This window comes from Penaeus vannamei, chromosome 39 (assembly GCF_042767895.1).
Source record: "Penaeus vannamei isolate JL-2024 chromosome 39, ASM4276789v1, whole genome shotgun sequence".
Classification (NCBI taxonomy): Eukaryota; Metazoa; Arthropoda; class Malacostraca; order Decapoda; family Penaeidae; genus Penaeus; species Penaeus vannamei.
Window position 1 is genome coordinate 14,645,238 of NC_091587.1, and position 15,827 is coordinate 14,661,064.

General features: G+C 41.5%; 1 protein-coding gene across 1 annotated transcript; it reads left to right on the forward strand.

Moving 5' to 3' along the window:
- The first annotated feature begins 7,084 nt into the window (after nt 1–7,084).
- Nucleotides 7,085–14,041, forward strand: LOC138860047 (uncharacterized). Its single transcript, XM_070116847.1, has 4 exons — nt 7,085–7,182; nt 7,821–7,907; nt 12,710–13,661; nt 13,923–14,041. The coding sequence occupies exons 3-4, from the start codon at nt 12,710–12,712 to the stop codon at nt 14,039–14,041; spliced, it is 1,071 nt and encodes a 356-aa protein (XP_069972948.1). The 5' UTR covers nt 7,085–7,182; nt 7,821–7,907.
- The last annotated feature ends 1,786 nt before the right edge of the window (nt 14,042–15,827 follow it).

Genomic DNA, 15,827 nt, shown 5'->3' on the forward strand with positions numbered 1-15,827 from the left:
CAAGCTCAGCCTGTACAGGTGCATAAGGGGATTGCCAGGTACCAGGTACGAAGGACACTATAGGTAATTCCATCTTCACCTGGGGCAGACGCCTTGCCTTTGCTTAGTGCATTGTTCAGTTCCCACTCACTAATCTCAGCAAAGTCTAAAATGTTGGAATCAAAACATCTAATTATGGCAAATTTCCGTGCAATTTTAGACTGATTAAGGTTATTCTGAATATCTGGACGCTCCAGCCCATTGACTAAGGAGCATATCTGCCTGTGCAAGAGGACTATGAAACTGTGGAGAATAAGTCGGATTGCCTGAAAGACGATTATTTTTTCCAGACCTCTGACATTGAAGTGTTATTGTTAATGTTTTGTAGGAATTGTTCAAAGTGTTCATTTCTATTTTTTTTTTTTTTTTAATTCCCGTGGATTTTTGTTAGTCCTAAGAAATTATATGAGGTTGTCACGGGTATTGTCCTGCCTGTAGGTATTAAGAAGCTCATGAACTCGCTTTTGTTCCCTTGATAATGTGGGGTCACCGACCCACTTACGTTGTTTCGAGGGTGGGAAATTATTGTTCTTTAAGGATTTCTTTGGACAGACCCAGGTGTTGTAGTAATCAGTGACCACGTTCGTCATATCCACGGAGAACTCATCAACACTCGTTACTGTGTATTCGTTTTACCAATCATAGATGCGTGATTTAAAGTGGTGCTCAAGGTAAGAAGGAATAGAGATTTCCAGCCTATTTGTTTTTGCGGATTGGCTAGTGTCAACAGCGTATCTTATTTCTGTTGCAAAGTTGTCACTGATTAACTCTGTTGCAAGCATACATCTGGCATTACCATGCAAAGGATCCCTTCCTATTTCATAATCTAGCCTCCCCCCTGCCAGATGAGTTTTCCTGTCTGTATCATATTTGGGCATAGATCTGTTGTTCACAAAATGTCTGAACTCTTCGCCAATTTCATTACATTGAATATCACCAAATGAAGAATGCCAAGCTTCTTAAAATCTCCCATGCATATTGTTCTGTGATTCTGAAAGTGAATCGATTTGAAACTTTTTACACCTTGCGTAGACATTGTACAGGGAGAAAAACCCAGAGGCTGTTCGAATATGTAGATGATGATACTGCACATTCTTGTCATCGGACGTCTTCACCAGTTTATGCGGCATGGCGTCACTATCTTAAGTCAATAGATCTGCCATTCCTGTGTTTGTACAGGAATGATATCCTCTAATTCTAGGGGCGGTTTTTAATTTAGTGGTTGATGTGAAGGGCTCTTGTAAACAGATAATGTCAACATCATTACTATAAACATAACAAAGTAAGTCATTAATTCTACAATTGACAACACGTATATTCCATGAAAGAAAAGTATTTATTTTCTTGTCCCCCATCACGCATTATAAGCTGATTGGTCAAATCTTTGTGTAATGAAGCCCTTTAGTTTACATATGTCTTTTATAGCATTATATATATATATATATATATATATATATATATATATATATGTTGCTTCTAGTCTATTGCCAAACGTTCTGTGCATTTTCCTTATATTGATATACGCATAATTCGTACCTGCCATCATTTTCAGAGTTTTCCCAAAGGTCTTCCGTTTCCTGCATATCTTCGCCGACGTTATTTTCACTGTCATCACCGTTTACAGATGATATTTTGAAGGTATCATGTGTAATATTAGCATTAGCATGAGAGACCTCATTTACATTTTCGATATCACTGACATCATTAGGAAGTATATTTTTTTTCCTATACACACTATCACTTTCTTTCCTTTATCAGTTTTTTAAGGGCAGCAAGTTCTTGCCTGAGGCTACTTATTTCCTCGGCCATTTCCTTTATTTTTTCACCATTCCTGTTCTGTGGCACTGTTTTCTGGGATGGGAACCCCTGTAAGGGTTGGCTTTAAATCTGCCGTTCTTATTTAATTTTATGCCGAACAATTAGTTATTGACGGTAGCGATGGTAACGTCAAAATTTATTTAAATAAAAAAAATAAAAAATAATATATATATATATATCATCATCATCATCATCATCATCAGCCTGAGTCAATCCACTGCAGGACGTAGGCCTCTCCCATTCTTTTCCAGGCTTCCCTGTCTTGCGATGTTTGTTTCCAGTCTTTGCCCCCAAATTTCGCTATTTCGTCGCGCCATCGTGTCATTGGTCTGGCTCTTGGCCTCCTTAAGTTATTTATAGTCCAGTCTGTTACTTTCTTTGTCCATCTGTCGTCTTGTCTCCGACATACAAGCCCTGCCCATTGCCATTTCTTCTTTTTAATGCTCTTGAGTATATCTTCTACCTTCGTCTGTTCTCTGATCCACGTCGCCCTCTTCCGATCTCTCAGGCTAATTCCCATCATCGATATTTCCATCCCTCTCTGGGCGCTTATTAGTTTCCTCTCCAGTAACCTGGTTGTAGTCCATGTTTCTGACCCATAGGTCATAACTGGGAGGACGCATTGATTAAAGACTTTTCTTTTTAAGCACAATGGCAAGGAACCTCTTAGTGTGCTACTGTGCCTGCCGAAGGCACTCCAGCCTAGACTGATTCGTCGCTTTATTTCCTGTTCACTTGATGTGCCTGTCTGCACGAGTTGTCCTAGGTATATATACCTGTCTACTACCTCTAGTGCTTCGCCTTGTACATGTATTTGTTTGAGTGGGACTCTGCTGTTGAACATAACCTTAGTCTTTTTCTTGTTCATCTTAAGTCCGACTTTTAGGCTTTCTCTATTCAGATCGGCCCATCTCAAGCTCCTCACGACAGGTTTGATCGATCTGCCCAAGCCACGACTTCCTAGGTCGACCCACAGGCCTCCTCCACCCAGGGCCGTCTCGAACAGAGACAACCTGGTGGACGGGATCATCCTGAGGGAAGCGAGCCAGGTGGCCGTAAAACCTGAGTTGGCGATCACAGATTGTGCAGGTAATAGGTCCTGTGCCAGTCTCACGGTATAACCGTTGGTTGGACACATATACTGCCAACAGTACCCCATGATCCGGCGCAAGGACCTATTACAAAAGGCATCAAGTCGTGACTCCAAGGTACAGGATAGTGTCCAGGTTTCACTACCGTATAGCAAAACTGGGGCTATCAGGGCCTTGAAGACATGAAGCTTGGTCCTACTGCACAGGTACCGGCATCTTCAAATACTCTCATCGAGAGAATTCATGAACCCTACTGCTAGGCCAATCCTGTCTGCTGACTTCCTGGTCTGACAGCCCAGAGTTATGAACTGCACTACCAAGGTATGTAAAGCTCTCTGTGACTTCAATGTCCTCGCCGGAAGCATGTACCGACTGAACAGGTTCTCCTAGCAAGTCCCCAAAGTCCTGGACCTTGGTCTTGGTCCAGGAGACCTCTAGACCCAAGGGCTTCGCTTCATTACTAAACGCATCAAGAGCCACCACTAAGGATTCCAAAGTCTCAGATAGAATGGCAACATCATCAGCAATGTCAAGGTCGGTAACCTTGATATTGCCCAGAGTTGCTCCACAATGACTTTGAACAGTAGCTCTGCCCATTATCCAGTTCATGCAAGTGTTGAAAAGCATTGGTGCAAGGACACAGCCTTGCCTCACTCCTGAACCAACAGGAAAGAGGCTTGACAGGCCCCCACCACACTTTACAGCACTTTCAGTACCAGTATACAGACTTGCTATAAGTCCAATAATCCTTGTTGGAATTCCTCTCAGTCTCAAGATCTCCCAGAGTGATTCAAGATGCACCGTATTGAATACCTTCTTGAGGTCGATGTAGGCTGCAAGCAGCCCATGCCTGAACTCACGACGACGCTCTATAATGACTCGGAGCGCAAGGATACAGTCTATTGTGGACTTACCAGGAGTGAATCCAGATTGCTCCAGTCTCTGATGCCTCAGTAGGTGATCTCTGATACGTCTCAGAAAGATGTGGGCAAGAACCTTTCCTGGTATACTGAGCAGTGTGATGCCTCGGTGGTTGCTGCAGTCCCATCGGTCCCCCTTCCCCTTCCAGAGAGGGATGACCACACCCCTCAACAGGTCAGGGGGAACGGTACCAGACCGCCAGATGGCAGCCAGGACAACATGCAACCCCCACGCCATAGGTTCACCACCAGCCTTTAACAGTTCAGCTGGGATGCCGCATATACCAGCTGCTTTACCACTCTTCAGCTTGGAGATCGCCCCCTAACTTCGGCTAGGAAGGGAGCATCCTCACGATGGGTGGGTCCGGCAACGGAATCTCGGCACTACCCGCATCCAAGTTAACTGTTGGTGGGTCAACCTGGTACAACTGCTCAAAATACTCAGCCCAACGCTCCCGCACCACAACAGGATCTGAGATGATCTGACCACTTACTGAGCGAACTGCTGTCACCTGTGAAGAGGGCTTGGAGTTCAGCTTTCTCAGGGCTTGGTATGCAGGACGAAGGTCATTTACTAAGAAATGGCCTTCTACCTCCTCAGCAAGATTCCTAATAAACTGTTCCTTGTCCCTTCTTAACAAAGACCGAGTTCTGCGCACCTGGGAATGGTGCAAATCTCGATCCCCTGCCAGACGAGCCGCACGACAAGCATCTGTGGCATCCAGTGTCTCCTGTGAGATGAAATTTCGCCTTGCTCTCAGGTGTTCACCAATCATTTATTGAGCTGCATCAAGTGTTTCATGTCCCACAGAAGTACAAGGTCTGTCAGATTGTTGAGCGCTGTGAAACGACCAGAGACTGCCTCAGCAAACCTTTGGGCACATTCCCCCTCCCTTAGCCTGTCCAAGTTAAACACCCTGGGGTGATCATTGGTCTGCTGGGGAGTTTTGAAGTGGACTCAGAGGGTAGCCACAACCAACCTATGGTCAGTACCACAGAACTCGGCACTCCTATACACCCTGCAATTCTGGAGGATCCTCCAACGAGTGCTAACGAGTATGTGGTCTATCTCCTTGGCTGCATCGCTGTACCATGTCCAGCTATGTGGGTCTGGGCGCTGGTACCAGGAGCCAGAAATCCTTAATTTCTGGGACCTAGCAAAGTCCCAGAAAAGGAGGCTATTCTCGCTGCCGGTATCAGCTCCCGAACCATGGGGACCGAGATATCTCATAGCCAGCTCGATCACAGCCAGATATCACATTGAAGTCACCCAGGACAACACGAATATCTCATCGGGGCCACCTGTCTGACACAGGCGCTAGTTTGGCATAGAACATCTCTTTTAACTCAAGTTTACGAACATCAGTAGGAGTGTACACAGCAATAAGAGACATGAAGCCAAATGCTAGCTTCAGTCTCATTACTATTATACGCTCATCGGCTGGAGTACCAGGACCCAGAAATCACCGAGAGCTGGAGTCTGCTGGAGATGGCCATTGCTACTCCCTGGAGTACTCCCGTCACTGCGGCCTGACCAGTAGTAGGTGTAGCCACCTACACTGATCGTGCCGCTGCCAGGTCTTCTCACCTCAGAGAGCAGCCACCTCCACCCTCAGCCTCCCCAGTTCCCTCGACAGCAGAGGCAACCGATCATCCTGATACAAAGAACGGACGTTCCAAGCCCTCACCCTAACTCCCCACCTGAGGTTTACCCCCGCCGACGAGGCTTTCCGCCGTAAGCTTCACTCCGGGCTGGCATCTACCAGAATGCAGGCAGGACGAGTACTCGCTCCCGTCCTGCGTCCAGGAAGTCGCCCTCCCAGCGGGATCCACTGCCCGCCTCTCTTGCTGGATGGGAGGAGCAGTTCCCCTCCTCCCAGCATTACCAGATATATTTGACACTGGCGATGGTTTTTTATCTGGGGGGAGGAGGACTGGCAAGGCTCACCTCCCCCGAGCCTCTCATGAACCCCAGGGTGCTTAGGGGTAGGAGTTGGTACAGGGCCAGAGCATGTCCACATGCCCTGGTGTGTATTATATATATATATATATATATATATATATATATATATATATATATATATATATATATATATATATATATACACACACATCTGTATATATATAAATATATATATATATATATATATATATATATATATATATATATACATATATATATATACACACACACATCTGTATATATATATATATATATATATATATATATATATATATATATATATATATACATATATATATATGTATGTATTATATATACACACATTTTATATATACATATATATATATATATATATATATATATACACATATATATATATATATATATATATATATATATATATATATATATATATATATATATATATTATATATATACACACATTATATATATACATATATATATATATATATATATATATATATATATATATATATATATATATATATATATATATATATATATACACATTATATATATACATATATATATATATATATATATATATATATATATATGTGTGTGTGTGTGTGTGTGTGTGTGTGTGTGTGTGTGTGTGTTAATTGTACGCATCACAATAATATCAATAACAATAATCACTAGTATTCTAACTATTTACTGAATAAGCAAATCTAGACCGTAGATATCATCATCATCATAATTAACTACCTATAATTAATGCCATAATTAACATAGTATGGCCAGTATTTTGCTTTTCCACTTTCACAAAAGACGATTTGGAATATAGGGTCAAGTGAAGAGGTCTGACTGTAAGTCTTCTTATCTTTCTGATTTTAGTTGATAAGATTTTGTTATGTGGTTTGTTATATCTATATTTTGTATATAAGTAGAAGATGCGAGTTTAATTCCATTTTTTTTTTTTTTTTTAATCAGGTTTATTCTGTTCATCTGACTGTGTATATTTTACTGTGGATGTACACACAGAAACACACACACAAACATATGTATATATGCATATACGTATATTTATATACATACATGCATGCACGTGCACGCACATGCACATCCACACACACATACTCTTGAACAGTACATAGTGTGTGTGTGTGTGTGTTTGTGCGCGCACACGTGTGTGTGTAGATTATGATTCATTTACCAATGTAATCACCAGATATTAATATCTTATCACATTATCCCAAACATACTAACTGTCCGTTATCAATATCTGCAACAGACTATAGATTGGACTGCTCGTAAGAAACCCTTTCTTGATGTGGCAATTGAGGCCAATGTTTTATGCGTTCTGAAAGTGAAGAGGAAAAAATAACAGGTATTCTTTCTGCATTCTTTTCTGGAACATATGCTAACTCATATATTTTTATAATATTGAAGAAGATTGCCACTATAATCCCAAATGTAACCAAGAAATAAAACGCGTTTGCTTTTGGGTAAATGCAAGTGGCAGCAAAATACAAAATTGTTATTGGTTTTTATTATTATTATTATCATTTTCATCTAACATTAATACTAATAATCATGATTACAACATTGACTGTATTGATAATGATTATAATGATAAGAAGAACAGCAAAACAATGATGACCATAATAATAATAGCAATATTATTAGAGATATAATTTACTATGATGATAATAATAATGGTAATAATAACTGTAAGAACTATTACTAGTATCATTTCAAAATGCCATCCATGGTATGATGGGTTAAAATCACCACGAGGGCAGTTCTTAGACGGTGTAAATTCACCTCTGTAGGATAAAAAATAGTATTATCTTGGGGTAACTTTGATAAGCCCCAAAGAGAGAGAAACAAACGTTGAGTTAAGATAGAGAGAGAAGGAGAGAGAGAGAGAAGAGAGAAGAGAGAAGAAAGGGTCTTAGCCTACATGAAAAAAGAATGTTCTTATTGGTATTTGTGACTAGTTTATATTCCGGTTTTCTCTGACAGCTCTTCGTCGTCTGTGAGCGAGGCAAGGTCACCCCTGGCACCGCACTGACACTACGGCAATCACAGGCAACGGGGATCAACACCAAGGTGAATAAAATTGTTTTTCTATTTACCTCTGTGTTAGGAAAGCGAGGGTGAAGCGAGACGTAGCGGCCGTATATTTTATTACGAACAAAATATGAAATAATTTTAGAACTCCGTTTTCCCTTGAAGGACGACAGAGGCTCCCAGTGTGTGAATATTCTTTTTACGCGTAGTCAAAACCATTTTGTCTGAGCAATTAGCAATCGTTTGTGTGGCTTGATTTCGCAAACCATGTGAAATTGGTCAGTCACTCTTTCCTTGTCCACTATGACAGAAATAACTGTATTTAAAAGTAAATCGAAGTTTTGGCTGCTTTTAATGCATACAGATGAATAAAGTGTTGTATGCATTTGATGATGGTAATATTTTGCGAGTAGTTAACTAGTCATTGCATCCCATCACATTACTAGCCCTTTTGATACAAAGCTAACAAGATTTTCAATATTATTTTCGATCAGATAATTTCATGAGAAGCTAGAAAAGTCTTTTCTTTTGATCCATAACTATCACTTTTATGGGGGTTATACTTTTTGTTTCCTTGTTGAAATATTTACATAATATAACACATATTTTGGATGTACTTATATCAGTTACCTCATCAACAGTTCAATATAAATTATCATTTCGCAGACCTTTCACTATGTTTGTGTAGGATACTTTACCAAAATCTGTGATGTTTGTTGCTTTTGTTTTTGAAGTGACATTCTTTAGATAATTTTGGAATCTGGCACAGCATCTTTAGCCATATGTGAAAGCGCGTTTGGAAGGCATCTGTGTAAGAGAACTCTAACAATCATGTTTTTTCTTCAGGACTTATATCCAAAAAGGGGAAATATGACTTAACATAATCTTATAGGAACAAGAATATTGCGATACTTAAATGTGTGGTATGGTACTAGAACTTAGCAGTGCAGTATATGCAATAAAGACTTTATACATAAAAAAATATGTGGTGATTTTATGCAAAAAAAATACTAACCTCCTAAAACATTGGTATTTTGATTACCTTATTTAATTTTATATTCTATCATGGGTGATTGGAGGAAATAAATATTTACGAAATGCGGTATATGTTGCCGCATATCCTGCGGGGGCTGTCCTTACCGCACTGAAAGGTGTGGGGACTTCCGTTAACTTAAGTTACTGTGTAGCAGAAGCTATTTCCGCCTTTCAGTGACCCTGTGCATGGGGGCAACCCAACCCCAAGCTTGAAGATGTTATTGCATATCAGTACATGATTTTAGGGATGAAGTAGCAAGTTCTGTGCAGGATTAAGGTCTGAGCTTAAAAGTTAATGCTGGTCCAGAGGTAGAATGAAAGTTGATCTTGGACACTGCCATTGAGCATTGCACCAGAGATCAGGGGCCAGATAATCAAGCGCATTACGGTGCCATAGCTTCCGGATACTCCTATGGCTATATTGGTATGAGTCAAGATGACATGACTTAAGCAGGGGGAGAGTATCCCTACCGGGATATAGCTATTAGTTGTCCATGAACCTATTAACATTTGTCAATAAGCATTTTGCTTTTGTCAATAGGCATGTATCTTATTCCAACCCAAGTTTTGTACTTGTAAACAATGTATTGGATAAAAACCAACATAATTACTATCTTTGCATTGGATGTAAAGTCTTTTTTCATATGTCTATATCTTTATTATGGTTAACAAACTTGATATTAATACTTACATTATTATCACCATTGTTTGAGTAGGATGGGTGGGCATCATGAACATTCAAAGAAAGATACAGGTAAGCTTTCAAAACTTATTTGAAGTATTATCAGTTAAATTGGTAATAGGCAGAAATTTTAAAGCATGATAGCTGGACACAGCATTGTGTTTACAAATAACTCAGCTGTTGAGCATTTATGGTTTGTAATTAGTCAAGATTCTCTAAGAACCCCTAAAACGGCAGCTGTGATTGGCCACTGAAGATCCGATGCCATTAGGGTATAGCGAGCCTATGGCCTAGAGGAAATGAAGAGTCCCAGGCCATGAGCAGACAAAAGAATCTAACAGAGGTTCAGAGAAGTCTGCCTATTTTTTGGCGAGAAACACGGTATATATACAAAAAGGGAAATGTAGCTTGGCCAGGTCGTCCGCTGCCGATGGCTGCATCCTTATCACCCGCGTCGTGGCGAATCAGCGACGCCGACCTCGGCACGCGGCTGCTGCCTGCTTACCTGCCGGCTGACTCGGTGTGTAGGTAATAACACCGAGCGTGGCTGCGCCGGTGCCGAGGTGATTATGGCCGACGCCCGAAGGTGGAGAAGAGGAAAACATAGCATCCATAGCTGTCTTGGGGACGTCATCTGGATGAGCAGGCACTTGAAAGCATCCCTTAAGATCAAGTTTTGAGAATATGTGAGCGTCGCCTATGCTGGCTGTCAAAATCGTTGATGTTTGGCATGGGGTAATGGTCCAGCTCGGTGATGAGGCTGAGTCGCCGGTAATCGCCACAAGAAGTTTTTTTTAATTTCCGGACCATGTGGAAAGGGGATGCCCATGGACTGGGAGCCTTGGTGCAGACGCCCATTCGTTCCATTTCTGTGAAAGCGAGCTTGGCGGCTTGTGGCATCTCTGGCCTCAGGCGACGGAAATGAGAATGGACTGAGGGTCCCGTCATCTTGATGTGGTGGTACACTCCATGTTTTACTGCTGCTCCCGGGTTGGTGTAGCAGAGCTCTCTCTTAAAGACTGAAGGGAAATTGTTGAATATGTCCCTGTAGGCATCTCCTGTGAAGTGGCACATATTGACATCAGGAGGACCTGGAATGAAGACTGCATTGACCAGAAGTGGAGTGAAGGTCTTCATGTTGATAGGCCGGCATCTTCTCATATCAACTAGGAGGTTATGGTGTGAGAGGATATCAGTGCTGAGTAGGGGCCTGGTCACATCAGTGATGAGGAAACTCCATGAGTAAAGGCGCCGAGTGAGGTGTATAGCGATGGAACTGTAGGAGTTGATTGGAGTTCCATTAGTGGCGACAAGCTTCTGTGGATCGTTGGTGGCAGCTCGTCTAGGAATATGGAGAGGAAGGCCCCTGTATTGACGAGAAAGTGCTCCCTGGTTCTCTTGTCTTGGATGTGGAAACTGGTGTAGGGCAGTTTATTGCGTTGATCAGGGTTGTGGCCACGTTGCATAGTGGCTACCTTCCACATTGTTTTGGATGTCCACCTGCATCTCTCGAGACAAAGCCGAACCACTTGTGGTAGGAGCAGATGCTGTCTGTAGCAAGGAATGGGGTGAAGGGCCTCCGGTTGGTGTTTGACCCTCGGGCAGTTGCTGCATTGATGTCACTACTGGTCAATGGGAAAATGGAAGCTGTTGGTTGAGGGCAGACTTGCCAATGTGCTTCCATCATTGTGTTGGCTGCCTCATCCAAGTCGTGGAGCTTTTCTCTGATGTTGCGAGGGAGAGAGTGGAGCCAAATCTCTTTTTTTTTGTGGAACTCACCAGACTTGTTTTGGAGTATGGTTTCTAAGTGGCATGTTGGGGATTTTGCAGATTTGTTGCAGCCTCTCAGACAGTGAAAAAGAAAACTTCAACAGCTCTTGCTTCAGTGTGTTGTACTCAGTGTCTTCTGGCTATCTGTCTAACCAGGAAAACTTTCCTTAGGCAAGACGGCCACAACTTGGTCTGCTTTGGTGGTTGCCTTTCCAATGCTATTGAGCCTGAACTGGGTTTCGGCTCACCAAAACCATGTCGTTTCCAGGGTTACCAATGTAGCGAGGCCTAGGGTGAGGTAATGAAGAGCCCTAGGCCCTAACCAGGCAGGAGAATCAAACTCAGAGGTGCAGAGAAGTCTGTTTTTGGCTTTTATTTATATTTTTTAATTACCACCCACTAGGGGTGGGAACGTTTACGCAGAAAGGGAATAAACTTGTAATGGTGACAAAGCTGTTAAGCTTCGTGTCTAGTAGTGGTAGTCAAACATGGCCGAGAGATCGGCCTTTGTGAGAGCCACCGCTCCTCAAATGAGGACAGTTGCACCCGCGATAGTGTACAGGAGCTGTCCATCACCGACGGTCGAAGGCAGAAACACCACTCTCCAGTAGCCGGACCCTCCAGCCGCCCGAGACAGCAGCCAGGAACTCCCGTTCACAATGCTCCAAAGAAGCGAAGCCCTCTGCCGACATCCACTTCTAATCTAGTAAGGTGCGCTCCTGCGTTCTTCACTGAGGCCAACAAGCAGTGGTATTGCTTGTGGTCTGTCATAGGCACCTCGTACCACATCCACATCGCCCCGTCACACCGACGAAGTGGCAACCCCAGCAGGAGTCCCAGGTTGAGTATTTGCTATAAAGAATCAAATATGTATTTGTTAGGTTTTTTTTCTGGATAGCTGGGAGGTTTTATGGCGGGCAGGACTAGTGTATAAAAAATGAGTAAATGTCATATATTTGAAATGAGTAACAAAGAAGTGACTGATGCATTCATTTGTTAAGAGCAAGTTCCTCATTACTCTACAGGACTATTTTATTTGTGATAACATAGCATACATAGATTTTCAGTGTACAAGAATACAAATGCCGCTTCAACACTGAAAAACGTAGGGTGTACTAGGTAAAAGTGGAGGCATGTGTACTTTTAAAAAATCATCCATTTTCTTTTATTTTATGATTATACATTATCTATACTAGAGTTGCTATACTTCTGATTATTATAAATATGTGTATGTGTGCATACAACTAACTCTAGTCTTCTGCCAAAAATTTTAAACTGTTGACCTAGCTGAAATTAGTCTTTGCATATACATAAGTTCCTGTCATAATATTTAATAAATCACTTACTAATACAGATGGACCAGGGGAAAAAAACAAGAGGCACAAAGCGAAATACAAAGAAAACAAAACCCAAACCACGAAAATCCCAGTCAAAGGACTTGGATGACTATTCTGACCAGAGTGAGGAATCTGACAGGAGATCGGATGAAAGTAATAGAGAGGAAGAGCAGTCTAGTGAAAAAAGTGATGAAGATCATTCAAGTGAAGAAAGTGATGAAGATCATTCAAGTGAAGAAAGCGATAAAGATCAGTCAAGTAAAGAAAGTGATGAAGATCAGTCAAGTGAAGAAAGTGATGAAGATCAGTCAAGTGAAGAAAGTGATGAAGATCAGTCAAGCGAAGGGAGCGATTCTGAAGAGGACGTTCAGTCAAGTGAAGGAAGTAAAGATGAGGCAAATAAGTCAAGCGAAGAAAGTGGTGATGACGTAAATCACTCAGGTAAAGGGAGTGAAGATAAAGAAGAGGAAGATCAGTCAAGCGAAGGGAGCGATTCTGAAGAGGACGATCAGGTAAACGAAGAAAGTGATGATGAAGAGGCAAATCAGTCAAGCGAAGGGAGCGATTCTGAAGAGGACGATAGCTTGAGCAAAGAAACTGATGATCAGTCAAGCGAAGGAAGTGAAGATGACGAAGAGGAAGATCAGTCAAGTGCAGGGAGTGATTGTGAAGAGGACGAGCAGACGACAGATGAAGAAGAATCCGATCCTAACAGAGAGCAAGACAGCGAGTCTGAGGACGAGGATGGAGATGGCGAGAGTAGTGAGGACAGCAGCAGTGAGCCGGAACAGCAAGGCCCTAAGGAGCACCAACCACAGAGGAGTGGCCAGCGCTCGAGGCAGAATCCCGAAGAGTCCAGCCGGAAGAAGGATCTTGATAAGCAAACACAGCAGCACAAACGCTCGTCAAGCAAGCACCAGAAATCTAAAGGAAGGACATCATGTCCGGCAAAATCTGCGAAGAAGTTGGGTAAGGGATCATGCCTATGGAAGTATAGGTAACCCATGAAATTATATCAATGATAATAAATTCAAGACTCTCGTTGTAATAATATTGAAAATGGTGATTATACAGCAATAATAACGTAATTGTTGTATAATACCGAATGATTGACTAATAATCATTACTTGGCTATACTTTGGCAACAATGGTATGTTTGAACCGATTTCATAACAGAGTGGTTACTGCAACAGTGCATTCACAACTATTTCAATTATTTTTTTTCACCAGGGAGAAAACACGATATTCCAAAACAAAAAGGAACACCGCCACAGTCAACTAAAGAAGCGAAGAAGCCTCCAACTCCAAAGGTAAACTTCCAGATGTGTTACTATTTCTCTAGATCATAGAGCCTATTAAAGGGAAATTTACAGCTCCATAACTTGAATTCACTGAACATTCTTACAGTAGCAATTTCACTGTCAGTTTGTTGCAATACAGATAGATTGAATATAGAGAATGAAATAAACAGTTGCAAAGAAATCCAACCGCTTGGATTTTTTCAGTGGCTATATGTGTTATACATGATCTTTTACCAAATCCATGGTTTATTTCTAGATCATCAATTATTGTTCCAGTTCTGGGAACAGTTCTTTTAAAAAATGAGCCTCTAGCTGCAATTTTATTTGTTGTTTCTTGGATTCGTTTCTTCATTTTTTTGCATTAAAAAAAGAAAAAGATAAAGCCAGACAAAAAACACGACAGATTTTGCTTTCGCAAATCCGGAAATATTGCCACTATCAGAGGGACATGCTGCCGGAAGTCACAGAGGACAGCCAATCAGGAAGCTTCTTATCTTTCAAAACAATATGGCGCCATAGAGGGTTCTGCTGTGTGCTGGTGTCCGCCACTCTAAACTCTGTAACTAATCTAAACATAGTTTTAAGCTTTAAGTTTTGTGTAGTCGTACAGTACTTTATAGAGTATTTAGACAGTAGAGCAGATTGAAGTTTTCTTTGTAAAGGGTGCAATGCAGCATACTGCAAGCATATGCATTCATATCTACGGGCCGCATGGTCACCACGTGGCAGCGTGCCACGCTGGTAACCTACGCTTCCTGCCTGCCCTCGCTGAACCCAGAAGTCACGTCGCCAAGGGGTATATAAGGTCATCCAAGCTGACCCTCATTCTCACTCACTCAGTCTTGCTCACACCTTGACCTGGGGTGACCGTGCCACCGCGGCCGCTGCCTCTCCCAGGCCCGGCCTGGCCTACCCTCAGCACGGAGCGCCGGCATACCATAGTTTTCATATCGTGTGTTCTATTCAGTAAAGACTGAAGCCATTCAGTGTTTCCCTGACGCCACCTGTAATTCAAATACATTATAAAATAGAGGTGTTAGTACTACTTTGTAAAGCTGAAATTTTGTACGCCAAAGAAAACAAAACGCCAGTGGAAAGGGACACAATACAAGAAACTTTAGTGGATTTACGGGTTTGTGCTTTTTGGGTACAGGTTGTTTGTTCTTTTAATGTTGCTGGCTTATTGAACTTTGGATTGCCATCATACAAAACAAGAATTACAGTAATAGTAGTACATGCAACACACGCTAATTCAGTCAAAAACAATGTTCTTCATTCGGAATTGTAGTAATAGAACAAAGGACAGGATTCATTACATTAAACGTGCCATGAAAAGCTGAAAAATGATAAGTTTATGTTCTGTAAGCCCTGTATCTTCATCCCAGATTCTATGCAATAAGGCCACAGTAATTTTTTTCTTGAATAGTGGGCAAGTCTGGTGATAATGAAATGTTGGCGGAAGAAAAAAAAAATAATGATAATAAAAAAAAATCCAAAATAAGTCAAGTGTACCTCCTACCTTCCAAAGATCAGAAGTAAAGCAAAAAAAATATCGGTTCCAGCCCCACCTGAAGGAAGTACAATCCTGTCTTACTAGAAGTCTTCGAGGAATTGAATGAAAACAGACAAATAGTTCTTTCAATCAGAATTTGTTATTGTGGAAATCAAAACCAAAAATATTCACGATAGACAATAGACATGGCACATGAGAGTAAGGTATTTCCGCCAAATATATTTTATTTTTGTTTTAAGGATGGGAGAAGCGATACCGTACACAATGAATCATAGACAAATTGATTTTTTATTTTGCTATTTCTTTCGCGGACGTCACAAT